The 27,963-nt window shown below is 15.6% G+C and overlaps 10 protein-coding genes across 10 annotated transcripts; 6 read left to right on the top strand and 4 right to left on the bottom strand.

Moving 5' to 3' along the window:
- Positions 1–3,564, top strand: PGAL8A_00013500 (conserved Plasmodium protein, unknown function; the record flags this gene model as incomplete). The annotated part of the gene is made up of 1 exon (XM_028671535.1): positions 1–3,564. The coding sequence occupies one exon, from the start codon at positions 1–3 to the stop codon at positions 3,562–3,564; it is 3,564 nt and encodes a 1,187-aa protein (XP_028528177.1).
- A 668-nt stretch (positions 3,565–4,232) lies between these two features.
- PGAL8A_00013400 (conserved Plasmodium protein, unknown function) lies at positions 4,233–5,327 on the bottom strand (the record flags this gene model as incomplete). The annotated part of the gene is made up of 1 exon (XM_028671534.1): positions 4,233–5,327. The coding sequence occupies one exon, from the start codon at positions 5,325–5,327 to the stop codon at positions 4,233–4,235; it is 1,095 nt and encodes a 364-aa protein (XP_028528176.1).
- Positions 5,328–5,832: 505 nt separating this feature from the next.
- On the top strand, positions 5,833–7,147 carry PGAL8A_00013300 (vesicle transport v-SNARE protein, putative; the record flags this gene model as incomplete). The annotated part of the gene is made up of 8 exons (XM_028671531.1): positions 5,833–5,923; positions 6,034–6,086; positions 6,270–6,332; positions 6,407–6,478; positions 6,558–6,628; positions 6,712–6,737; positions 6,826–6,887; positions 6,998–7,147. 8 exons carry the CDS (start codon positions 5,833–5,835, stop codon positions 7,145–7,147), a joined length of 588 nt encoding a protein of 195 aa, XP_028528175.1.
- A 287-nt stretch (positions 7,148–7,434) lies between these two features.
- Positions 7,435–9,060, bottom strand: PGAL8A_00013200 (co-chaperone p23, putative; the record flags this gene model as incomplete). Its single annotated transcript, XM_028671530.1, has 7 exons — positions 7,435–7,837; positions 7,938–8,074; positions 8,144–8,280; positions 8,375–8,457; positions 8,553–8,652; positions 8,753–8,826; positions 8,927–9,060. 7 exons carry the CDS (start codon positions 9,058–9,060, stop codon positions 7,435–7,437), a joined length of 1,068 nt encoding a protein of 355 aa, XP_028528174.1.
- Positions 9,061–10,692: 1,632 nt separating this feature from the next.
- Positions 10,693–13,455, top strand: PGAL8A_00013100 (conserved Plasmodium protein, unknown function; the record flags this gene model as incomplete). Its single annotated transcript, XM_028671529.1, has 1 exon — positions 10,693–13,455. One exon carries the CDS (start codon positions 10,693–10,695, stop codon positions 13,453–13,455), a length of 2,763 nt encoding a protein of 920 aa, XP_028528173.1.
- Positions 13,456–13,587: 132 nt separating this feature from the next.
- PGAL8A_00013000 (conserved Plasmodium protein, unknown function) lies at positions 13,588–16,013 on the bottom strand (the record flags this gene model as incomplete). Its single annotated transcript, XM_028671528.1, has 7 exons — positions 13,588–13,646; positions 13,760–13,813; positions 13,949–14,893; positions 15,080–15,155; positions 15,254–15,358; positions 15,444–15,641; positions 15,741–16,013. The coding sequence occupies 7 exons, from the start codon at positions 16,011–16,013 to the stop codon at positions 13,588–13,590; spliced, it is 1,710 nt and encodes a 569-aa protein (XP_028528172.1).
- A 458-nt stretch (positions 16,014–16,471) lies between these two features.
- Positions 16,472–19,678, top strand: PGAL8A_00012900 (conserved Plasmodium protein, unknown function; the record flags this gene model as incomplete). Its single annotated transcript, XM_028671527.1, has 17 exons — positions 16,472–16,652; positions 16,762–16,823; positions 16,936–16,996; positions 17,074–17,196; positions 17,282–17,347; positions 17,432–17,515; positions 17,609–17,676; positions 17,824–18,061; positions 18,205–18,286; positions 18,394–18,433; positions 18,506–18,617; positions 18,704–18,733; positions 18,860–19,019; positions 19,130–19,229; positions 19,343–19,398; positions 19,488–19,522; positions 19,635–19,678. 17 exons carry the CDS (start codon positions 16,472–16,474, stop codon positions 19,676–19,678), a joined length of 1,542 nt encoding a protein of 513 aa, XP_028528171.1.
- A 106-nt stretch (positions 19,679–19,784) lies between these two features.
- On the top strand, positions 19,785–22,948 carry PGAL8A_00012800 (conserved Plasmodium protein, unknown function; the record flags this gene model as incomplete). Its single annotated transcript, XM_028671526.1, has 6 exons — positions 19,785–19,978; positions 20,066–20,252; positions 20,366–20,432; positions 20,624–20,733; positions 20,913–21,363; positions 21,510–22,948. The coding sequence occupies 6 exons, from the start codon at positions 19,785–19,787 to the stop codon at positions 22,946–22,948; spliced, it is 2,448 nt and encodes an 815-aa protein (XP_028528170.1).
- Positions 22,949–23,423: 475 nt separating this feature from the next.
- Positions 23,424–25,829, bottom strand: PGAL8A_00012700 (GTP-binding protein EngA, putative; the record flags this gene model as incomplete). The annotated part of the gene is made up of 1 exon (XM_028671525.1): positions 23,424–25,829. The coding sequence occupies one exon, from the start codon at positions 25,827–25,829 to the stop codon at positions 23,424–23,426; it is 2,406 nt and encodes an 801-aa protein (XP_028528169.1).
- Positions 25,830–26,131: 302 nt separating this feature from the next.
- On the top strand, positions 26,132–27,880 carry PGAL8A_00012600 (conserved Plasmodium protein, unknown function; the record flags this gene model as incomplete). The annotated part of the gene is made up of 1 exon (XM_028671524.1): positions 26,132–27,880. One exon carries the CDS (start codon positions 26,132–26,134, stop codon positions 27,878–27,880), a length of 1,749 nt encoding a protein of 582 aa, XP_028528168.1.
- Between the last annotated feature and the right edge of the window lie 83 nt (positions 27,881–27,963).

The following is a 27,963-nucleotide window of genomic DNA, read 5'->3' as shown; positions in this document are numbered from 1 at the left end:
ATGAAGTTGATATTTTTATTAAACTATGAAAGTTTCTTCCTAAGAAGAAAAGGAAGTTTATTAAAAATGGGAGTAAGATATAAAAGTAACTTTAATATACCTAAATTAAGTACAATGAAGAATATGACAATTTATGATGTAAGAAAAAATGTAGAATTATGTAAAAAAAAGAATATAAAAACAAAAAGTATATGGAATGATTTTCTTTACATAATAATACTAAAATTATATAATAATGAAATAAATGATTTCGTCGATTTGATGATTATATTAAAATTATTAAGTAGATATATTAGTTTGGATAAAAGAGTTTTAAATTTTATATGTGAAAAAATAGAACATTATATTTATAAATTAACTATAAGGGATTTAAGTTTGCTAATACTAGTTTTAAGAAAAAATAATTTTGATAATGAATATTTTATCAATTTAATTAGTAAATCTATATTAATGAAAATGAACAAAAATATATCATATAAAGATTTGGCACTAATAACTTTCAGCTTATCTAGAAATACTTGTAAAACAGAACAAGTTTATACTAAGGAAATTTTCAATTTAACTATTTTAAAACTTAATAATAATTTAAACAACATAAATTTTCATTCATTATCATTATTTTTTTATTCATATAGCTTATATTTTGTAAATAATTTTGATTATTTTAATTCCTTTTTTTATATGATTAAAAATTTTATAAATATGCTTAAAAAAAATTTATATTGTTTGAATTCTACAGATTTAATGTTTACTTTTATTTCTGCCACACATATTTATAATTCATTTGAAGATAAATTCAAAAATATAAAAAATACAAATTACAATACTTATGACTCAATTAATAATAGATATCCTTTGTTAAATAAAAATTTAAATAAGTTAACTAATGAAAATCCACAAGAACTTCTAGAGGACAATTTGAATAATAAATATAAACAAAAATTAAAAAATAATTTAAGAAACAATATTAAAATTGAATCAGAAATTAATAATCAATTAAGTTTAAAAAATAGTTCTAATAGTAATCTAGAAGATATATCAGAAAAAAATATGCTTCCTGATTCATCAATAAAGTTAAGAGAATATGATAATAAAAATAAAGAAATTTTAGAAGATTTTATAGGATGCATAAAAACTGTAATTGTGGAAAAATTAAAATGTTTCAAAATTCAAGAGGTAATAAATATTTTATTTACTTCACTAAATAGAAATTTTACAATTAATAACAAATATTTTAATTTTCTTAATAAGTATAAAATAAGAATAGAAGATTATATTAATATTTACATAAAAATATGTAAATATAATGAAGAAGAAAATTATAATTATATTTTAAAAATTGAAAACACATGTGAAGATGAAAGGTTTATTAATATTTTAGTGGATGAAATTATATATAGGAATGATTGTTTAAACCTAAAGCAAATAATTCTGATATTTTATTTATTAAGGAAATCTAATTTTATATTTGTACAATTTGAAAAAATAATACTAAAAAGGTTAATATGCATAGAAAAAGAATTAAACAAAAACGAAATTATGTTTCTATATCAGTATATATTTTTGAGAATTTGTTTATTTAACGAATTAAAAAAATATTCCTTAAAAGTTTATGAAAAAGATAAAATGTTTTATCTATGTGATTCAAAGGAAAGTTTTAGGGATAATAATTCTTCTAATAATGATGATAATTTTTTCAATAACAAAAGAAATAATGAAAATAATATATATATGCATGATGATATCTTTTATTTGGAGAAAAAAAGAAATAGAGATAAAAAGAAAATATATTTATATGACAACTTTATTTTTAGTTATAACGCATATGTAATGAATGATATGAAAGATTCTCAAGATAAGATAAATATGAAATGCTTTATAGATTTAAAAAGAAATGTGAAGGAAGAAAAAGGAAATGATATATTACTTAAAAATGATAAATTAATAAATAATGAAAAAAATAATGAATTAATTTTGTGTAATTCAAAAAATTATAACATTGTTAATAATGAATTAGAATCAAATAAATTTTTTTTGAAAAATGATAATTATGAATACATATATGAAATTAGTTGTTTTAATTTATATTTAGATATATATAAAATTTTATGCTTAAAGTTATTAAGTTTTTTACGAAATGAAAGATTATCAAGTTCACACATTATAGACATATTGTGTATTTATGAAAAATTAAATATAAGAGATTATAGAATTATAAGATATTTATATAATTTAAAAAAGGAAATTATATATATAGATAATAAATACTTATTAAAAATTATTAATGTAATTGTAAATTTTAATTTATATAATATACTGATATATCTGAATATAGACAAAATTATTAAATTTATGAATTTCAATTCATTAGATGAATGCATAGAAGTTTTGGAATTAATAAGTATGATTTTTTCTTCTAAAGGAGGTTTTAATAATTTTCATACCTTAAGTATAGAAAATATAATAAATTACATTTTAAAAAATTTGAATAAATTAGAAAATTTTGATAAATTGGAAAAAATTCAAATAACTAATGCATATAGTAGTTTACCAATTAAATTCTATAAATTATTTAAAAATGTAAAATTATTAAATATACTAAAAAAATCACAAGATAATAAGTTTGAACAAAAAGATAAAGTTATATTATCAGAAGGAAACGTAAAAAATTTAAATATTTATAATGTAGACGATGTCAATTTAAATAAAATAAAAAATTCATTTCATTTTATAAAATCAGATATGAATTATTACTCCAATACATATGAATATAGAAATTTAAGTGATGAAATATATAAAGATTTTTTATTAATTTATAAAAACATTGAAGCTTACAAAAACATAAATATATATAATTTTACATTTCCTTTAGCTATAAATTTATTAACATTAAATGATAACAATATATGTTATGATTTGTGTGAATTAAAAAAAAGTGATTATAAGAAAAAAAATAAAATAATAGAATTGAATAAAAAGAATTTTCTTATTATTGATATTTTATATAACTATGATTTTTTTTATTCTTTGAATGAATTAAAGGAAAACAAATTAAAAACACAAAATATTCATATATCATATTATAGTAGTCATAAAAATAAATTTAATAAGAGACTGTTGAATAATAAAAAATATACCATATTGAGACTAATTAAGAAAAGAGGATTCAACTATATTTGCATAGATGCAAAAACTTATATAAAAAATAAAAAAAAGAATAAGGAAAATAATTTAAATAAACAATATATAAATAATTTAATATTGGATTTGTTAAAAAGAAAGAACACTAGTAGGAAAATAAAAGAGAAAGAAAAGATTATTGCAGAAAAAAAATATAAAATATTACGTTTTCTTTTGAAAAATAAAAGTAATAAAATATTAGACATTAATAATTATAAGTCTAAAATCAAAAATTCTTTTTACAAAAAAAATAAAAGAAAATGGAAAAAATATATAATAGAAAATGAGCCGTTATCTAATTATAAAGTAGAAAAAATTAAAGGAGAAAAGAAATCTACTTCAAACCATTTAACAAAGTTAAAAAATATGTTTCAATTAATGTAATTTTTTTTTTTTCTTTTTTTTTTTTAAGTTTTGAATATTTTATCCATTTTTGTTTTTATTGGCAGAAAATTATTAGTAGGTCTATAAAAGCCCACACTATATTTATTAATTTTAAAAAAATATTTTTTTTAAATGTGATTTTTTAAAAATTATATTAAGAGATGTTTTAAAGTTTTAAATTAATTTTTATAAACTTATTTTGCAGAATTGGATATATTTTGTAAAAATTTTATGATTACACACTTTTTTTAATATGTAACTAAAAAAATATAGATTTGGATATTATAAAAATGTTAAAGATGCTTCAAATAAGAGAAAAATACATATATATATATATATATAAACGAATTTTTTTATTATATTTATGTAAAATGTTATTTGAAGACTAACATATTTTATAATTTTAAAAAAACGTTATCTTTTCTAATTATAATATCATAATTTTCAATTTTATATAAATTAACAACAAATTAAAAAATAATTTTTTCATACAAGATAAATCAAATATTGTGAAATTGTGTTAACAATAATTTTGAGAATTTCATTTTTTTTTTTTTTTTTTTTTTAAATGTATTTTATTATTATAAAAAACGGATAACATTTAATTATATGTATAATTTAAACTGTAAAAAAAAAAAAAATAAATAAAACTTTTAATATCATATATTTTAATAGAAACTTTTTAATTTTGAAAAGATATTATTTATATAAGAACAAAAAAAAATATAAATATAAATAATATCCATTTTAATAATATATAATCCTTTCTTTAAATAATTTATCATTGAAATAACTTCGTGTATTTTATAATTTTTACTTTTAATTAAACTATTATTATCTAAATTTTTTGAAATATTTGAATTTTTTAAATATAAAAGTGTTTTTAAAACTTTATAATCAGAAACAAGTTGTTTTGTCTCATCCTTTTTATCAACTTTTAATTTAATTAAAAATGAACAAAATTTCTCATAAAATTCATTATATCGCTTTTTAAGCTTTTTCGATGATAAAGTGTAAGTTTTGTTTTTTATGTAAATTTTTCTTACTATTTCTTTTTTTTTTTTTAAAATTTGATCAACCTTTTCTTTGTTGAATACACAATTCAGATTCTTTTTGTTTAAATTTAAATCTTTTTCAAAATTATAATTTGGGAGAAAATTATAAATATCTTTATAAACATAATCATATAAATTACTATTTAAAAAATCTACGTACTTTTTTTTATTACGTATATGAATGAAATTACTTTTTTTTTTTAGCTTGTAAGGTAAAATTTTTTTTTTAAAACATTTTACATTTTTATTTTTCTTATAATATATCTTTTTCATAATCTTATAGCTTATTTTTTTAAAAATAAGATCTTTTTCAAAAGAATGTAAAAAGAGTGTAATGTTTTTAATAAATTTATAATAATTATGTTTATGTTCTAAATTAAAATCATTCGTTTTATATTTATATCTGTTATAATTTTCATCCATTTCTTTAATAGTTTTTCTCAATTTTTTAAATTTTATCCTGATTATCCTTCTCCTTTTTATTTGTTTTTTTTTTATGCTACAAAATTTCAAATAACAATTTTTTTTAAAAATATTAAAATAAGCTAGCTCATTTTTCTTCTCAATATTGGTTGTTATTTTTTTTTTCTTTGCTTTTTTAGAACTTTTCCCATTTTTGTGTAAATCGCTTAATATTATGAAAATAAGGAAATTATGCTTAGCTAAAAATAATTCATTAATTAGGTTAATGCATAAATTTTCTAGCATTTTATATAAAAATTATATAACTTTCTTGATTATTTAAAATATAATTTAATAAATATATATTTATATATAACAATTTATTATTATAAAATTTCTTTGAATGGTTTTTTTTTTTTTTTTTTTCTCAAGAAACCAAGAGAAAAATAAGAAAAAATAATCATAGATTGAAAATTATAAGCATATTTATTTTTTGTATTTAATTTCTGGTTATTCAATTCTTTTGGAAGATTATTTTTTCTTTATATTTTTGTAATTTATTATAATTTTTTATAACAATGATCTGTTTTTATGCGCATGAATAAAAATTTTGCTATATAGAAATCTTTACAGTTAAAAAAAAAAAAATAGTAACGAAAAAAAAAAAAAATAATGTAACATTAATAATTTAAAAAAAAAAAAAATATATATATATATGAGCAATATAATAAAAATAAAAAAAAAAGAGATCTTCTGTTATTTACAGAATATATTTTTTAAACAAATTATATTTACAGTTTATATTAAAAAAATGATTACTTATTCGGAATATCTAGATGTGTATGTTAGAGATTTTAACATTTATATGCAAAAAATAAAAAATTCAATTTTTTATATTAAAAGTTTGAATTAACAAAAAAAAAAAAAAAAAATGACAGAAAAAAAAAAAATTTACAGATAGAATATATATATATATTTATAAATATTCTCGTTTTTTTGAAAAATATTTCAGATCAAGAAGATTACAAAAACACCAAAGAATATATTTTAGAAGCTGAAAAATGTGTATATTATTTTGATGGAAATAAAATTCTTTTTTTTTTTTTTTTTTTGTTTATTTATTTGCTTTTTCTTTTCTTTTTTTTAAATATAAAATTTCTTATTAGTTTTAATATTTTGAAATACATTTTTTAGAATTTTTAATTTTTTTTATTTTTATTTTTATTTTTTCATGTTTGATTTAATCAGATAAAACAAATAATAATTGAAATAAATAGTTTACCTAAGGGATCACATAAAATTTTTGAAGATGTATGTGACTATTCATAAATAAAATTATTCCTTTTTTAATAAAAATAGAATATTATGTCTTTTTTTCTTAATAGATAAATAAATATAATCTAGAATTAAAGAAATATAAAAATATTTTAGAAAAAATGAGTGACTCTGATGAAAATGTACCACTGAAAGAAAAAAAAAAAAAAAAAAAAATAAAGAAACATATTGCCATTCATTATCATTTTTCTTCTTTTTCAGAGTGACAATAAGCAACTTGAAATAACAAGAAAATACATTGAAGGGTCAAAATTTCTATTAGATTCAGAAAAGTATAAAAACAAAATTTTAATAAAAAAATAAAAAAAACTTCCATTTAAAATGTATAGAAATTTTTTTATAATTTTATTTTTAGGAGAGCTCAAGATGTCGAAGACATAGGTTAAGTTATTTATTTATTTTATTTTTTTTTTTTTATTCTTTTTTTTTTTTTTTTTCATTTAATCTGAATTATTTTGAAAATATACAGGATATACAATAATGAGCGAATTGAATTCACAGAGGAATTCAATTTTAAGAACAAAACATTATGTAAAACTAAAATATTTCATTGTTTCAATTATAAACAAAAGATATATTTAACTACTAAATATATTTTTTTGTTATAATATATATATATATATATTTTTCCCTTTTAATAGACAGATGTAAATAGACAAGAACAAAATAGAGTAAAAAGAATGTTGATTAATATTTATAAAAATAGGTTGTTATATAAATTTTTATTGATACTAACAATAATATTACTGGTAATAGCAAACATAGGAGTTATAATTTACAAGATTAAATAATTAAAATATATAAAACTTTATTTATAAATTTATATATTATATATATATATATATATATCCCTTTTTTTTTTTTTTTTTTTCATTTATAATTAATAAATTCATATGTTTTATGATATACAAATTGTTGAGTTTATATTTTAATTTATATTAGATTATATACATTTATATATATATGCACTTTTTTTTAATTTTTAAAATAAAATTGTTGAAAAATATTTGGATTTTTACTATTTTTTTTTTTTTTTTTTCATAAAATTTTTTTTTCGAATATTATTAATCTCATTGAATTATAATTCGTCATCTTTTTTAATGTCTTCTTTTTTTGTACTTTCTGTATTTTCTAAATCTTTTTCATTCAATGACATTTCATTTATGTCATTTTCAATTTCATAATCTTCATATTCTTCATAATTTTCATTTTCTTCTTCATCATCATCATATTCTTCTTTATATTCTCCATCTTCGTCATCTTTTTTCCCATCTCTTTGTTCATTTTCATATTTATTTTCTATTAAAGTATCCTTTTCTTCATTATTATTTCCATTTTCATCAATTTTGTTATTTTCTACTTTTAATTCTGTTGTATTTTCTTTCTCTACATTTTCAAGTTTTTCATTTCTTTTTTTTTCTAAATATTTTTTTTTTTTTTTTTCTTCTTCTTTTAAAAAATCTTGAATACTTCCATGATATCTAAAGTTGAATATTCATATATAATACATTACAATTTTTAATATTTATAAATGTTAATATTCCTAATATTAATTTTTTTTTTTTTTTTTTTTTAAATTACTTTTCTTTCATGTCCCACCATACATGCATATTTGGAATTTTTTCTTTTGATAACAATAATCTATTCCATATTTTTTTTTTTTCTTTTTTTAATGTAACAACAACTTTACCAACTGATGCAAAATTATATTTTGTTTCCTTAAAAAAAAAAAAAAAAAAGTATATAGTTGTTATATATTTTAATGTATATTTTATTCTAATTTTTACTGATTCTATTATATTGTGAAGGAGAGTTAAATCAACAATATATTTTTTTGTTAATGAATTAGAATCATTACTAAAAGCAGAAAAAGAAAAATGATTTTTGTTTGAAATTATTTCTTCATTTTTAACTTTTAGAGCACCTAAATATATATATATATATATAAAATAAAAAGAAATATATTAAGCAAAATAATATGATTAAAAATGAAAAAAAAAAAAAAATAATTAAATAACCCGGTGAACTCCATCTATGTGAAAATTTGATATTTAGAAAAATATTTTCTGGAGATTGTGCCCACTGAAACGATGCATTTACACTATTAAAAAAAAAAAAAAAAAAAAAAAAAAAAGGTTTTTAGTGTAATTCTTAAAGAAAATTTTGTATTATTTTTATTTGATAAAAATATTTAACGTGTCTATTTTTTTATTTGAATAAGAAACAGTTACTAATTGATCTAATTTTTGTTTTAATGTATTAATTGTTGCTTTAATATCATTGCTAAAATCCTTTTCTTCAAAAAAAAAAAAAATATATATAAATTTATTTATATATATATATATAGATATAATTATTTTTATATTATAATTTTCTTATTTTCAATATATTGAAACCTTGTTTTATTGATTCATTAATTAAATATTCTGATACATTAAACCAACATTTTTCTATTCCATCAATTATATCTCTTAAAAATAATAAAAGTACAAAGTAAGAAAAATATATGTTCTTAATTCAAAATATATATATATATATATATATTTTTTTTTTCTAAAAAAATTATTTACTCTTTAGTTACAATATAATTTTTATGTGACTCAAAAAAAGCTGATGCCATCTGTTCATTTTGATAGTTTAATTTTGAAAAGACAACATTGAACAAAATAAATATATAAATAACAAAGAAACAAAAAAAAAACATTTTTTTTCAAATAAAGAAAAAAAATTATAATAATAATAAATAAATAAAAGAATTCTTATAAAAAAAAATAAAACAGATAAATAAAAAAACAATTAGTTTATCCTTAAAAATTATAAATAATTTTAAGTGTGGTAACAAATTTTAAAACTTTTTTATTACCTTATTAAATATTTATATATGTTTTAAGGAAATTATATAAACACGAAACATATTTTATTATTTATTAATTTAACTATGAAAAAGAAAAAAGTATCCAAAAAAAAAATATGCATCAATTTTATATTTTTTAATATCCCTTATGCATAAGAAAATTTATTAAAAATGTATACACATTAAATTTTAAAAAAAAAAAATTAAATTAAATAGTTAAATATTTATATGAATATCAATAAAATACTTTAAAAAGTTTATAAAAAAAAAAAAAAATATGGGATTTCTTTTGATTTTTTAATTTTTTTTTTTTTTTTTTTTTTATATAATCTGATTATAAGAATAACATATTTAATTGAGTTAAAATTATTTTAGTTTAATTTGATGACTATATGAAAAAAAAAAAAATTAAAAAACATTTTCCAAGTGTATTTTTTTTTTTTTTTTTTTATTTTTATAAAATACTTAAAGCTTCTTATTTATATATTTAATTTAGATAAAAAACCTATGCTTAATAAATTAAATGTATTTTAAAAGTTAATATTTTATAAATTATATAATTTTATAAATTCTAAAATTTTGTATTCGTAGAATAAAATATAATGGTTGTAATAAAAAAAAAAATCAGGAAATATTAGATGATTAAAAGTAAAGGGAAACACTAAAGTTTAAAGTGTAAGATTTTTTTTTTTTTAAGATCAATAAATTTTTATAAATATATAACAAATTTATAAAAATGACAAGAGAATTTTTTTAAAACAGTAGAAAAAGTTTTAGGTTGTATTGAAATATAATGTAAAAAATCTATTTAAAAAAATGACCTTAATATATTTAAAGAAAAAAATTTATGTAGAAAAAAAGATTGAAAAAAAAAAAAAAAAAAAAGAAAATGGAGAAATTCTAAATAAATGAAAATATTATGTTATATATAGTTCAAAAACTTTAATAAATGTTTTAAGATATCACAAAATTTTATTGTTCAGATTTCTAATTTAAAAAAGGAAAAAAATAAAAAAAAAAAAAACAACGTTAAATTGTAATGTGTGTTTATTAATTCTTTAGAAGATTAAAAAAGAAAAAAAAAAAAAAAAAACTAAAGAATGATAATATAATTGCATAATTATGAAAAATAGTTTTAATGCTTTTATTATAATTTTAAAGAAAATTTATGAAACATTTCTTATTGATCTAAATTTAAAAAAAAAAAAAAGTAAAAATTTTATAAATGAAACTTTTTTAGAAATTTATATAAATAACGGAAACTTATTTGTGTTATTATTTTACTTTTTTTTTTTTTTTTTTTTTTTTTTTTTTTTTTTTTTTTTTTTTTTGTTCTTAGATAATTTTTATAATAATAAAATGAATTTTTTATTCTAAAATTTTGAATCTATAGAGATCAAGAAAAAGTAAATTTATAAGGTAAAAACTAATAACCACAAATAATATATGAAGAAAAAAAAAAATATATAATAAATAATAAAGATGTTTATTCAAAAAAGGAGGAAAAAATTATATTGTTTTTTAGTTACGTTAGCACCCGTATATATATATCATAAACGAAATAAGAAAAATGAGTTTGAAACAATAAGAAATAATAATGATATAGAAAAAATAAAGTCGTTAAATATTAATAATATATTCTCATATTTTCCATTATTTATTCTTAATATTTATGACAACTATATATATAATAATAAAACGCTAAAAAAAATTTATTACATGCATAAAACTTCTAATAGAAAATATTACTATATTAAAAATGCTATAGAAGAAAGTGAGGCAAAAATTAAATATGATTTTATATATAATGAAAAGAATTTGTTTAATAAATTATACTTTTATGAATTAGTTTTAGAAAAAAGTATAAAATATGCAATATTATCTCCACAGTTAAGCATACATATTCTTAAACAACTATCTGAATATTTTGTTAATTTAAATACGAATTTGTACAATGAAAAGGAATTCAAAAAAAACAAAAATCATAATGAGAAAAATGAATGGAATTTTATGAGAAGAATAAAGAATATTAAAATAAATCATTACAATGAGATAGATAATAATCAAAGGAAAGATAAGAATATTCATGGGAAGGATAAAGAATCAAGTAAAAAATATAACATTTATGAAAAATATGATATACATAAAGGAATTGAATTGAATATGGAAGAAAAAGATAGAAAAAATGATAATGATCAAATTAGTTTGAATTTATTATATTTACTTAATCTAGTATATGATAATGCAAATCGTGTTTGTTTAAATACAAATACTAATATTTATATTAATTTTTATATGATTAATATATTAAAATATGTATGTTATAAAAATTACAAAAACTTACTTTTAAATGATATAAAATTTGATGAATTAAGTAGAGTAAGTAGTAAAAGGAACTTTTTTGATCATATAAATTATTACTTAAATTTTTTTTTTAATAATAAGAATAGTAAAATAAATAAAGAAGATACAAATAAAAGTTTATCTTATCATAATTCTAATATAGATTCAGAAAGCATTTATACTTTTTCTAATAATAATAAAAGAAATTCTGTAATAAATAATATAGAGTGTAATGACGAAAAAAAAAAAGACAACGAAGAATTGAATAAAAATAATTTTATAAACACAGATAATATAAAAAATGAATTAGAATTAAAACAAAAAAAAAAAAAAAAATATTTTTTTGAATTATTTTATAATAATAATGAAAATAAAGAAAATGAAGAAAAAAATAAAAAAAGTGAAATAAATTATAGTACGAATGAAAAAGTTGATGATAACAGAGTAGTAAATATAAATGAAAGGAATAGAGGATATATGAATGATAGTGTAAATAAAAATAATATTCTGATAGAAAAAAAAAAAAAATTATTAGAAGATAAAAATTTTATAAATGAGGTGAAAGTTTTAAATGATCTATATATCATTTTATACTTGAGGTTACTATTTGAATGTTCAGTGAAATTGTTAAGTATAAAAAAAAATTTATATTTATTGGATAAAAAAGAAAAATTTGAAAAAGAGAATAAAATAATATATATGAACACATCTGATGTAATAAATGATTTAAAAGTGAACTTTTTAAAAAGATTAAGGAAAAAAGAAAAAGAAAACTTTATATTTTCATATAATAAATTAAATGAATTTAACGACAACAAAAAATTAAAAAAAAAAGATATAATTATTTCATTTAATAATTTAATAAATAAAATTGACAACTTAAAAAAAAACGAAAACAATTTAGAAATAAAAGGTGAGAATTTCATTTTATTCAATTCAAATAAAGGTACACTACAAAATGAAATTAGCAATAGCAGGATAAATAGTTCATTTTCTTTTTACAAAAATAAATTAATGGAAAATAAACTGTATTCTTTTTTTTTAGACATTAAAAAAAATTTTTTAAAATATATATACGATATGAACAATTATGTTGATATGAAAATATATAAAATGAAAAGAAATATAAATTACTATGTTTTTAATTTTGATGAAGTTTTAATAAACAAATACTACAATTTAATTCACAAAAATAATGTAAATAAGATAAATACTCATTTAAGTAAGTCTAAAGAAAAAACTATTGATTTAAAAAAATTAAAACATATTTATTTTTCTATGATTACTAATTTAAATAGCATTTTTGCATATGTTTATATGACTGATGAAAAGAAATGTGCTAATAAAATTTTGAGTATATATAATACAAATATATTTTATGAGTATAATTATTTAAATGAAAATCAAAATATTTTTTATAAAAATAGTGTAAAGAAATATTTGGATTATTTTAATAATTTATTAAATTTAAATGATAAAAATCATAACTTTAAAAAAATTGTTTTTTTTTATTGTAAAAATGATATTAATCTTTTATTGTTTTTATACAGTCAGCGTATAAAAAATTGTTTTTATATATTTAAATATATATATAATAAATATAATTTTAAAAAAAACTACTATTTTAATTTTTTGTTTTACAAATTAAATTTTTTAATATTATCAAAAAGAGCTTATTTTAATTTTTTTGATTTTACTTATTTTGCTTATAATAATTTGTTTAATTGTTTTTCTTTTTTTTACTTTTTATTTTCATATTATTATTTGCTTTTTTTCTTAGTTTATCAAGTCAAGACATTTTCATCTATTAATTATTTTAAAATATTTGTACAACACTTTACATATATGTATTTTTATAAACTCTATAATAACATTAAAAATATATATGAATTTCATGATTAAAAATAGATAAAAAAAATTAAATCAAATAATAATAAAGTAAATATTTTACTAACTAAAAATAAATATAAAATAAAAAAAAAAAAAAAAAATATTAATTAAAATATATAATATTACTTATATTAAAAAAACAACTTAAATTTTTGTATTGCATTGTGGACAAACTTTAATTTTTTCTGAAGATTCTTTATTATCTATAAAAAAAAAAAAAAAAATATATATATATATATATATATATTTGAAAATTTTTTAATAATAATATACATAAAATTTTTTTTTTTTTTTTTTTTTTTTTTTTTTTTTTTACTTGTATTAAAAATATAATAATTACATTCATGACATTTAAAATCAAAATATTTTTCTAAAAAAAAAAAAGAAATTGCAATAAATATATATATCATTCAATAAATGTAAATAAAAAAAAAAGTTGATAATAATATTATAGTAACTATTATTATAAATTATGTAAAAGTATAAAATTATAATTAATATTTACTTTTTTGTTGTAATATAATATCATTTGTTTTATTAGGTTTATTTGTTTCTTTCATATGTTCCTTTTGAAATATGGAGTTATCAATATCAGGACAAACAACAATTTTATAACCATATTTAAGGACATCTAAAACTGTTTTTTCATTTTTATTCATTGGAAATTTTTCATTAATAATATCATATTGATATTTAAATTTGATATATTCTATTTTTTGTATATAATAAATTAGTTTTATTCTTAGTCTTTCATAAATTAAATCATTTGTAATATTTAAATTTTCATCACTTTTATTTAATTTTTTTAATTCAAAAGTAGCTATTTCATTATTAGAAATTTTAGTTTCTCTTCTTTTTATTTCTATATTATTAAGTTTTAAATTATTAAGAAAGTTTTTAAAATTTAGATCTGCTTGATCTATGAAATGGTTCTTCAGTTGTTCTATTGATTTATTAAAATCTTTAGTATACTTTTCAATATAATCATCTATGTTTTTTTGCATTTTTAATTCTTCTTCTTTATTATATTCATTATTAGTTTCTTTTTTTATATTATTTTCATCATCAAAATAAAAAAAATCTTGATCTTCTTCAATATATTGAATTATAGATTCTTTAAAATGTTGTAATTCTTCATATGTTTCTTTTAATACTTTTAAATTTTCATCATCAGGAGTTTCTAAGTTTTCATCTATTTTTTCTTCAATTGGAATATTTAATTTTTCTTCTAATGTATCACTTCTTTTCATTTTTTTTATACTTATTTTTTTATCAAAAATTTTTAATAAATCATTATCATAATTAAAATATAAATCTTCTTTTAAATTTAATTCAACTTTCTTCATAGCATCATTTAAATCAAATTTTATTTTTTTCCTTTCACAAAAAAGGTTATATCTTTCAATTTTTTTTCTTAAGAGATCATTTACACATTCTTCATAAATTTTCTCTGTTTATAAAAAAAAAAAAAAAAAAAAAAAAATTTTTCAGTTATGAATAAAAAATGTAAAATAATTTTATATATGAAACGATAAATTGAAAACAATGGAAATTCATCATTTAATAAATTTTTACTTTAATCTATATATATATATAAATATATATATATGTATATAATTTTAATTTTTTTTTTTACTTTTTATGTTTTCTATTGTTTCTAATATCTTTTGTTTAGTTTTGAAAAAATCTAGTATGTTTATCATAGAAAAAATCTGTAAATAAAGTTATAAAAAAATATAATAAAATAATTTTATAATTTTTTAAAATATATTATTTTCAATTATATATTAATTTTTTTGAAGTCCATTACTTCAATATCTTCATTTTTTAAAAGAAAAAAGTGCAAAGTTAAAAAATTTTCTGCATACTTTTTTTCTTTTATTTGTTCACTTATTTCATTAAATATTGAACCTATCTATAATAAAATAAACATTGAAAAAGTAAAATTATGTATAGAAAAAAATTTATAACATTAAAAAGTTATAAATTTTTGAAATTACTATCTTTTTATCTATTTCAAAATGTTTTATAAGATAAGATAGGCAATTTATAATCTTAAAATTCACCCTTGAAAATATTGCATATAATAAAACCTTTTTTATATTTTCTTTTTTTAATTCTTTATTTTTATTATTATTAGAAAGTTGTTTTATTTTGTTTAAATCATTTATATTTAATATGATGTCTTCAAGAAATTTCTAACAAAAAAAAAAAAAAAAAAAAAAAATAATACAAATTATTTTTACTAAATGAAAATTAACTTTTAAATATATTTATATCTCTTTATTTTTTCTAACTTCATCATCTTTATTGTTCTTCAAATATCTAAAAAAAAAAACACATTTTTTTAACTTATCAAAAAGAAATAGGGGTTTATTTATTTTTCTAATGGATATATTGCTGATTTTTGTTTTTACATTTGTTTTTTTTGGTTTTGATCTGATTAATAATGATTTATTATTTTTAATATTATTAATAAAAAATTGTTTATTTTTTATTAGACATATAGATTTTAATTTATCAAATAAAATAAAATATAAAAGAATAATATTTAGATTTTTAATATACATCTTAAATTGATATATACAATTCTTAGAGTTTTACTAAAAAACAAAAAAAATATCACTTAAATAAAAAAATATTTTAGGTTCATTAATATTTCAAAAAATATTTTAAAAAAATTGAAATTTAAAAAAAAAACATTTTTTTTCTTTCCCATTATTTTTTAATGTATTCATTGTGTATCTAAGCATTTTATGTATTAATTTTTATCAAAAATTTTAAAATATTTTAGGAAAAGATTTGACAAAAATGAAAAAAAGGGAAAAATAAAAAAGCATTTATATTTTATTTTATTTTATTTTATTTTATTTTTTATTAATATTAATTTGTCACAATATTTTTTTTTTTTTTTTTTTTTTTTTTTTTTGTGATTCTTAGTCGTTAAATATTTCTTTAAATATTTTTAATTATTTTCACATCTTGTTTTACACTGTTAAATATAACTTTATATTTTTTTATTTTTATAATGATTAGATTTTTAGTAACCTTTATATTATTTTATTTTTTTTTAAGTAATAATTTGATATTTAATAGAAAAATTAAAGTTTCTGTTTTTTCATATATAGTTATAAATGGCAAAAATAAAAAATTTTTCAGAGAGAGGCAAAAAATATACACTAAAAAAAAAATAATAAAATATGAAGATAGTAATAAATAAACATAAAAAAAAAATATACCTATTTCTTGTGTTTATATTAAGAAAATAAGAATGAAACATTGATGTTTTTTTTTTTTTTTTTTATTTTTTTTATCCAGTTGTTACACAAAAAGACATTTCAAAGATTAACACTCTTATTTTAGCTTTATTAGAATATAAAGTATAAATAAAATTTAAATAAATTTTTTTTTTGTAAAATAGAAAATTAAATAAATATTATGAAAACTTATTATATTTATTTTATTTTATTATTTTTTTTTTTTTTTTTGAAGAAAATACATAATAATTTAATTATTCCTGAAAATTATATCTTAAAAATAGAAGGAAATGAAAGTAAAATAAACATTTAAGTAATATTAAGAATATTGAAAATAGTCTTTTTTTTTTTTTCTTTTTTTTCTTTTAATTAGATTTAAAAAATTTTAAATTATGGAAAAAATTACAAGAAATTAAAGATGAAAAAAGTGATAAAAAGAAAAAGTATATATACTTCATTTTAAAAAAAATGGATTTTCCTTTAGAAACAATTTTTAGTAATATTTAATATTATAAATTTTTTTTAAGAAAAATTTTTAAATATATATATTTTTCTTTTTTATATAATTTTATACTAATTAGCACAAGAAGAAATAGACAAATATACAACAAATGATGAGGAAATTACAACTTTTTCCAAGTTATCAAGTATAGAAAAAAATAATAATATAAAAAATATAAATAAATAAAATTTATATATATACTATTTTACTATATTTTATTTTTTTTAAGAGGAAGAAGATATAAATTATGATATTAATGAAAGACAAGAAGTTAGAAAAGAATTATTTTCACCATATATTAAGAAGACAAAAGGTTATATATATATTTATATCATTTTTTTTTTTTTTTATTATATATTTAAAGAATAAATAGATATAAAAGGATAACTATTTTTATTTTTATTAGATAAAAAAAGTGAAAATGTAAAAGATTTTTTGGCTTTATATAAATTCATCCCCAAGATAAACGAACAAGTTATTTATAAAAAAAAAAAAAATATATATATATATATATAAATATATTATTTAAAACAAACTGTTTTTTTAATTAATTTAATATTCATAAACATATATATATATATTGAATGTTTTTTTTTTTTTTTTTTTTTTTTTTTATAAAAGAATGTGTTACCAAAATATTCTAATAAAGGCATACGAAAAAAAGGAATTCTTAAATATATTTTACATGACTTGAAAAAAGATGAAAAATTTAATTATCAATATAATTATTATTATGACAATATTTATAATAATGTAAATGATGATGAATTAAATGACTATTTTAAGTTTTTTATGAAATTTAAAAAAACAAATCAAAATTATGATTTTTTTGTTAATAGAACAAGATCCTTTTTTAATGGTATTTTAAATTCATCTTTTTTTTTTTTTTTTTTTTTTCTATATAGAGAATTATTTATGAACATACTTTATATTTTGATTGTAATAATTAAGTGTAAATATAAATGTATATATATTTCTTTATTTTTTTGTTTAAATTTTTAGAGGAAAATAGAAAAGAAAAAAAGTACTTGTTGTATACCCGTAAGGAAACAGAAGGGGCACATTCTTATGATTTTGATAAATGGTTTCTTAAATTTTTTCAATATATTTTTTATTTTCACAATTATTTATTTTATTTTATTTTATTAATTACTTTTTAATTTTCATATAATTTTTTGATAAAATTTATAGGTCTTTTGCAGATTTTATAGAAGCTTTAGTATTTTTTAATGTATAATCTTAAAATAATTTAAGAAAAAAAAAAAAAAAAAAAAAGATAATATTAAATATTTTACCTTTGTAGGATTTATATATTGATTTAAATAAAGAAAACTATGAACATTTCAAAAAAAATGGAAATGAAAAATTAAATATAATAGACTTTAACTTATTAAATCCTAATTTTGTTATACCAAGTAAAAAATAAAAATAAAAAAAAAAAAAAAAACATTTGTTAAATTTTTTTATTAATATTATTTTATTTTATTCATTATTTTCATAGATGATGACTTATGGCCCACTGAGTGGCATGGTATGCCATTAGGTAAATAAAAAAAAAAAAAAAAAAAAAAAAAAGAAAAAAATAACATATAATAAAGTGAAAATAAAAAAAAACAAATATAGAAATAAAACGAAAAATTATTGATTTAATTTTAAGGTCTTTATATTAACCAAATTAGAATGGGTGATATTGACGCAAAACATCATTTTATAAGAAGAAAGATTTTAGATTATATACTATTTGATTTTAAAACTTCAGAATATGAAAATAAATATATTACTTTTACTTGGAGAAAATTATATTTAGGAATTGCATGGTAGAATATTAATTTCAAAAAAAAATATAAATATATATATATAAATATATATATAAATGTATATATATATATATATAAATGTATATTTTATATTTTTTATTTTTATTCAGGTTTATTCACACAAGAGGTCATCCAATTCTTATTACTCCTTTTGATAAAATTCAGTTTGATGTTTTTTCAATGGATTTTTGTAAACCTGAAGAAATTCAAGTTCAAATTTAAAATAAAATAAATTATAAAATAAATTATAAAATAATTAATAATAATTTATAAACTAAATATATATATATATATATAATTGTTTAAAAAATATTTTCTTATAGGGTCTTTATTTGGGATACTTAATTATTCAAGCTCATTCTCATGAAAAAATATTTTGGTATATATATATATATATATATATATATATATATTAATGCACTTTATATTTGTCTTTTTTTTTTTTTTTTTTTTTTTTTTTTTTTATAGGAATAATTATAGAGATAGATTTGATTTTTTAAAAGGTAATGCAATTAAGAATATATATATTATTAAAATCATTTTTTTATTTTATTTTGTATTTTTCATTTATTCATTCATCTGTTTTTTTAAACTATATTTTTTTTTTTTCATTAGGTTTAGAAATAAATATTAGGAGTGCCGATGAATTAATATTTTAAATTTTATCTTTTAATAATTTTTATTTTATTACTTCATTTTAAATTAATATAAATATTATTATATACATTTTTTTAAAAATTTATAAAAATTAATCATTTTAAAAAAATGAAAAATTTAAATATAGTAAGTAATAAAATAGTAGAAGAAAGGGTAAAAGAATATTGTAGAAAAATTGAGGAAAATAAATTAAAAAATGTGAAAGCAACAATAAGAATTGATAAAAATAAAATAAATATTAATAATAGAAAAAAATTATACACAGAAAAGTTGAGAAATGAAGAAATAGAAAGAAATAATAAGTAAATGTAGACTTAATTTAAAAAAAAAAAAAAAAAAGAGATCATTTAATAATATATTCTTTTTTTTTTTTGTTTTTAATGTGTTAGTATTCTAAAAAAAAAATTAGAAGGAATTAATAAAAGAGAAAAAAAAACTATAGAACAACTTAAACAAATAAGTATTCAGAAAATGAACACAAATAAAAAAAACTTCTTGTATGAAAATATAAAAAAAGCAAAAATAAAAAAAGAGAATAAAAAAATAAATCATATAAATGATATATCTATTAAAAACGTAAATGTATACAATAAAATGAGAAAAATTAAAGAGATAATAACATATAGAAAACAAAATTTGAATATCTTTTTTTTTTTTTTTTTTTTTTATATATATATATATATATATAGTTAAAAAAAAAAATAGTTTATAAAGGTTATATAGATGATAGTATAAAAAATTATAAGTTTTACACAGGTTAAAGAAAAAGAGAAAAAAAAAAAAAAAATTAGTTGTTATATATATAATATTGATAAAATTCATTTAATAAAAATTTACAACTGTTACTTGAAGGAAAATCGATGAATTGGAAATTTTCATAATATATCAAAATTCTTTAAAATAAAATATTTTTTTATATTTATTTTTTTTTTTTTTTTTTATTGAAGAAATGAAAGTAGATGAAGATTTTAATTTAAGTATTCTTTCTTTGAATTTAAAAAATAAAAAAGTAAAAAGATTATTATATAATAAGGAGAAGCATAATGAATTATTAAATGTATATTAAAAAATACGAAAAAAATAAAAAAAAAAAAAAAAAAAGAGAGGATAAAAATTATATATTTTTTTAAAATGTAATTTTTGACAAACTATACATATATAATGTTAAGTAATCTTTAGAATATAATGTGCTTAAAATGAGATACATTTTTCATTTTAATTAAAAATATTTTTTAGAAATTTAACACTTATGAAGAAATAGCAAAGAATATATCTTTAAATGATGAAGAAAGAATTGATAAAATGCAAAGATTTATTTTAAATAAAAAAAAAAATGAAGAAAAGGAAAATGAGAAACCAATGAGAATTAAACATAGAGTAATGCTAGCAAATATAGAAAAGACTTGTGACTTTTATATAAAAAAATATTTTAGTGATGATATAGGAGATGAAAATACTACAATGGAAACAGATAAAATACAAAGTTCTAATGGAAACCAAAATAATGATTTAATAAATTTAAAAAAAAAAAAAAATTCTTTTCTTTTAATGAAAAATGAAATATTATATAAATCTAAAATAAATGAAACACAAGCTTTATTAATTTTTCAAAAAATTAAAGAAAAATTAAAAAAAAATCAATGTTTTTTAAAATCAAATGCAAATATAGGTTTACTATTTAATGAAAGTAAATATAATAAAATGTTTTTTTTTTTTTTTTTTGTATTTTCATCTTTATTGTTATTTAGAATAACTATAATTTATTTATTTATTATTATTTTTTATTTTTTTTTTTTTTTATTCAATTATATTCTTAAATTTTTGTTTTTTCAGGTAAATCATTTAATTATAAAAATAATTTAAATGGTTCTAATTTGATACAAAATCAAGGAAGTAAAATTAAAAGAGAAAATCAGAAGTTGCAAAGAGATATTTGTAAACATGAGAATATCAATAAAACTGAATTAAAAAAAAAACGAACTCAGACAAATGATAAAAATAATATTTCAGAAAAAGGGAAAGAGAATAATTTAGATAAAGATAATTTAAAAAAAGATATACCTAATGAGATAACATGTAAAGAGATAGAAACTGAAGATATCAAAAAAAAATTAGAAAATTATTCAGATGAAGAAAAGTTAGAAAATAGTAATATAGAAATAAATTTAGAAAAAAATAAATTAGAAAATAAATTAAGTAAAGAAACTTTTGAAATGAATTTAGAACAAAATATGAAAAAAAATAATTCAAATAGCTACCAATTAGAAAATGAATTAAGTAAAGAAACTTCTGAAATGAAATTAGAACAAAATATGAAAAAAAATAATTCAAATAGCGATCAATTAGAAAATGAATTAAGTAAAGAAACTTCTGAAATGAATTTAGAACAAAATATGAAAAAAAATAATTCAAATAGCGACCAATTAGAAAATGAATTAGAAAAAGGAAACAGAGTCAATAGTATATTAGAAGATAAGAAATTAGGAGATGATATAATACAGAATGAAAAAATAGAAGATGATGAGATAGATGATAATAAAGTAGTGGAAGATAATGAAGTAAAAGATAGTATAGTAGAGGAAGATAAAGAATTAGAAGATAAAGAAGAAGAGGAAGATAAAGAATTAGAAAATAATAAAGTAGAGGAAGATAATGAAGTAAAAGATAGTATAGTAGAGGAAGATAAAGAAAAAGATGATAAAGAAGAAGATAATAAAGTAGAGGAAGATAAAGAAGAAGGTAGTAAAGTAGAAGAAGACAAAGTAAAGGAAGATAAAGAAGAAGGAAACGAAGTAGAAGATAATAAAGTAGAGGAAGATAAAGAATTAGAAGATAAAGAGGAAGAGGAAGATAAAGAATTAGAAGATAATAAAGTAGAGGAAGATAAAGAAGAAGATAATAAAGTAGAAGAAGATAAAGAAGAAGATAATAAAGTAGAGGAAGATAAAGAATTAGAAGATAAAGAAGAAGAGGAAGATAATGAAGTAAAAGATAATAAAGTAGAAGAAGATAAAGAATTAGAAGATAATAAAGTAGAGGAAGATAAAGAAGAAGGTAGTAAAGTAGAAGAAGACAAAGTAAAAGAAGACAAAGAAGAAGATAACAAAGTAGAAGATAGTAAAGTAGAGGAAGATAAACTGGAGGATGATAAAATAGAATATAATAAAGAAGAGGAATATAAGATAGAAGATAATAAAACAAAAGATGATAAAATAGAAGATGATAAAATAGAAGATGATAAAGTAGAAAATGCTTTAGAAATAAGTTCATAAAATGATTTAAAAAAAAAAAGAATTTAGATGGTGATTTTTAAAAAGACAATTGAAAATACGAAAATGCATAAAATTAATTAGAATATTATAAAACCGAAGAAAATTTATGAATTTAAAAAACGCTATAAAAATAAATTATCAAAAAAGAAAAAAAAAGAAAAATGGAAATTTATATAATTTTTATCTTTTTTAAAGATAATATTTTTTTAAAATATAAAATTTTTAATGATATAATTTAAAATGCTTTTAAATAATAATATTTATAATTCTAATTACAAAAAGAAAAAAAAAAAAATAAAAATTAAAAAATAAAAATAACAAAGAAGATATATATAAAAAAAAAAAAAAAAAAAAAAAAAAAAAAAAAAAAAAAAAAAAAAAAAAACAAAAAAACATAAGTAAAAATATGTTTAAGAAAATGTTAACTCCATATTTTTTGTAAAGAGTTTTTTTTTTTTTTTTTTTTTATTCCTTTTTATTTTATTATTTGATTTTTTTTGATATTTCTATTATTACATGTAGTTTTGAAAATAAATTGAATGTTAATATATTTTAGATCAAATTCACTTTTTAGTTTTTTTTTAAAAAATGTTAAATAATTATTTGGTATTTTCTTATATAAGTTTGTAAATATAAGAAAAGTAAGAGGATTAGTTTTAATTTGTTTTATAAATTTAAAGTGACATTTTGTTTTTTTCAACCAAGGTATTGGGAACAATTTTAGAAATTCAATCAGAAATAAATTCAATATAGATGTAGAAATTGTTATATTGTTCATTTTATTTATGAAAATTATTTTATTTAATAATGCATTTATATGATTAATATTATTACTATTTAAGAAAATAATAGGAATATCGTTAAATGAATTTGAAAATGTTTTTAAAAATTCACTTCTTTTATTTTCAAAGTTTGAAATAATTAAATCTATTTTATTAACAACAAATATAATATTTTTTTTTTCTTTTAATAAGTAAAACATCATTTTTTTATCATCTTTATTTAAACTAATTGAATTATTTTTAACCTCTTTTATATATATGCATATATCACTTTTTCTAATATTACTAAATACTCTATTTTTCTCATCGGAAAAATTATCTTCATTTCTAAATTTATGTTGTTTTTTTAAACTGCATGTATCTAATATTTCTATTTTTTTATTTTTATAATAAACACTTAAGTCATTATTAATATACTTTCTTTTTCCAAATAATTCGAAAACATCTTTTTCATTTATGATATTATTTTTTAAAATTGATTGAATTAAAGTAGTTTTTCCACAATTTTTCTCTCCTAATACACATATCGTTATTTCATCATTTAACCCATAATCAATAACGTATTTTTTTCTACTTTTTGTTTTATTTGAATAATCATCATTTGATTCTATAATATTATTAATTTCTTTTAAGTTATTATTATTTTCGTTTTCATTTAACTCAAAAGTATCACAAGAACTGTAAAAATCATTTTTGCTTTCTGATTTATGTTGACTATCTATTTTTTCATTTATGTTTTTATGAATTTCATTTAATTTTATTAATTCATATGGATTCGTATTTTCATTTCTGTTAATAATATTTTTCAAAATTTGAATTTTTTTGTTTTTTAATTTATCAATAACTTTTTTTTTCTCTTCAAAGTTATTATTTTGTATTTTATTAAAAAAATATTCGTTCAACTCATTAGACATGGTATTTTCTTCATTATTATGCATACTATCATCACTATTTATTTCTTCTATATCATTAGTATTTTCATTATTTTTATTAACCATTTTTAATTTATTTAAATTTTTTTCTTCATCATTACTAATAATTTCTTTATTTTTTTCATATATGTTTTCTTCACTTATTTTTTTTAAAGTTTTGTTCAAAATATTTTTACTAAAATATTCATTGAATAGTTTTATGTTTGATTTATCTTTTTTTTTTAAATCAACGAATTTATAAAAATAATTTCTAGTTTCTTCACTAAGAGAAGGATGAAAAATTCTTATACTTTCATCTATTAAATCATAAATTTCACTGTTTTCTAATTTTATTTCATTATTTTCTAATTTCATTTCATTATTTTCTAATTTTATTTCATTATTTTCTAATTTTATTTCATTATTTTCTATTTTCATTTCATTATTTTCTAATTTTATTTCATTATTTTCTAATTTTATTTCATTATTTTCTAATTTTATTTCATTATTTTCTAATTTTATTTCATTGTTATTCAGATTAATATTACTAATTTCTGAATTTATTTTTTTCTCATTTATTTGAACATTTTGTTTTATGCTTTTTTTTATGATTTCTATTAAATCATCATTTTTATCATAAGAATCTAAAATATATGGGTAAAAAATAATATTCTTAAAATTTTCATAAATATCATGATAATTATATTCTATTTTATCACATTTATTAATGCTATTATTAAAAATAATTGTAAAAATATTATTATGATTTTTATAAATGTCATTTATAATCCTGTATGATAATATATCACAGTGTCTTATTTCAGAATGTTTAATACATATAAGAACTAAATTACTATTAGTAATTATGTTAAAGTAATTTTTTATAATGTTATTATTTTCAAATTTAAAATTATATTCTTTCAATTTCCACTTTTCAAATTTTTTTATCATTTGTTCATTTATTCCAATTGTATCTGTGATTAAACATTTTCTTTTATTAATTTCAAAAACATTTTTATTATCTTCTAAACAGTAATTTTCAACATGATTCACAATTGATTTTTTATAATTTACTTTTAATTGATCTAATAAATTATTGTGAAATGATGATTTTCCACTATTCACTGCACCAGTTATACTAATTTTGTAACAAAAATATCTTAACGTTTTTTTAAAATAATATTTCATAATATTGCTGTAAAAAAACAAAAAAAAAAAAAGGTGATAACTAAAAAAATAAAAAATAACAAAATTTCTACATAATTTAAATGTAAAAAATTATTTTTATATAATCATAGGAATCATCAAAATATAAAATACAAAAAAAAAAAAAAAAATTTTTTTTGATGTATAAAATTTATAAAAAAAATAGTTAAAAAAAAAAAAGAATTAAAATTTAAATAAACATGTAAAAACAAGAAAAATAAAATAAATAAAATAAAAGATAATTATATATATTTTTTTTTTTTAGAAATGTAAATATAATAATTATGTTTAATCTTTTAAAAAATTTTCACGATTTTATAAAAGAGATAGAAGATTTAAAATTACAAAATGAATCTGAAAACTTAACAAAACATTTTAGTAGATTAAATGTAAATAATATTGCAACAAATATAAATGAAAAAATAACTATAGAAAATAATATTAATGAAAAAATAACTATAGAAAATAATATTAATGAAAAAATAACTAATGAAAATAATATTAATGAAATAAATGCTAATATTATTAATGAAAATAAAAATAATAATGAAACTGGTAAAATAATAATACAAAATAAGAATGAAAAATTCATTTTTTTATTTAGTTCTATTGGTAAGGAATTATTTATTAATAGTAATATAATACAAGAAAAATCTAAGTTGGAAAATGAGTTAGTAATAAAAAATGTGAATAATTGCCATATTATTTTAAATAAAAATAAGTTGATCTACTCAGTTGTAATAAGAACTAATGAATTAAAAAAAAATAATAAATTATTTTATGTATATTCTTTATATGAATATTGTAAAGAAAATTATCCCAATTATCTAAAATTTTTTGTGAAAGTTAACTTTTTAAAAAAAAAGTTTAAAATACTTAAAATTTCAATTTTAAATTTAAATAATGAAGTCTGGAATTTTTCATTCACAAAAAATAATATAAAAGATAAGTTGGAAAATTTAAATAATTCAAAATGTTTGTGCTTTATCTTATTTTACAATTTATTGATTAAAGAATATAGACTATATATAAGTGATATAATTAAAAAATTTAAAAAAAAAAAAAAAAGTATTTTCATTATAGTAAAAAAAGAAGAGGTCAATAATTCAAATGATTATAAAAAAGAGGAGCATATTTATGAAAATAAAAAAACATATAACCTAATTTGTAATGAACACATATATGATACATTATTTTTTAATAAAATTTATGTTATTTTTAATTTATTACGAGAAGAAAATATTCCTTTTTTAAAATTTTATAATTTAGAAAATTATACACGTATTTTTATATATAATTGTGAAAACTTGAATAAAAATAATTTTATCAACTTTTTAAGGAGTTTTGAAAATTTTCATATTTATTTAATAAATCTAAATACATTATTTGGTTTGTATTTTAGTGAAACAGAAAAAAATATTTTAAATGTTTTTAAAAAGTGTCAGAAAATATTAAGAAATAGTAAAAAAAATGTTTGTCTTGTTATTGATGGTATAGATATAATTGCAAAAAACATATCAAAAGAAAAGGAAGAATGTTTAGATGAAAATAATGAAAAATATGATAATAATAATAGTAGGATATTAACGACATTATTATTATGCTTAGATAGTATTGACAATTGTACATTAAAAAAGAAAAAATTTTCTGAAAAAGAATTAAATCAAAGTATAAAGAATGTTCAAAAGGATGAAAGGAATAAAAAAAAAAAAATAGTAAAAAATAATCTTTCTTTTTTAGATGATGATGATGATGATGATAATGATAATGATAATGATAATAAAAGTTCTAATGAATCAAAAATACTGATTACACATTCTTTAAATAATACAAAAAAAAAAAAATCATCAGAACAAATAACTTACAACATTAAAAAATTAGAAAAAATTTACAAAGAAAGATATATTCAATCATTAAAAAAAAAAACAAAAAATAATATAAGTATTATAGTATTAAGTGATTTAAATTTAAAATGTTTTGATATTTCATTGACAAGAGCTGGAAGATTTTTTCATTATATAAAATATTCATAATATTACAAAATGTTTGCTTTATGTTTTTCTTTTTTTTTTTTTTTAAATAATATATTTCAGTTTCAATTTTATTTTATTTTTTT

This window comes from Plasmodium gallinaceum (genome assembly GCF_900005855.1).
Source record: "Plasmodium gallinaceum strain 8A genome assembly, contig: PGAL8A_v1_10, whole genome shotgun sequence".
In the NCBI taxonomy this organism is placed as follows: Eukaryota; Apicomplexa; class Aconoidasida; order Haemosporida; family Plasmodiidae; genus Plasmodium; species Plasmodium gallinaceum.
The sequence above is the reverse complement of the archived record's forward strand: the minus strand, read 5'-3'. Positions and strand labels throughout refer to the sequence as shown.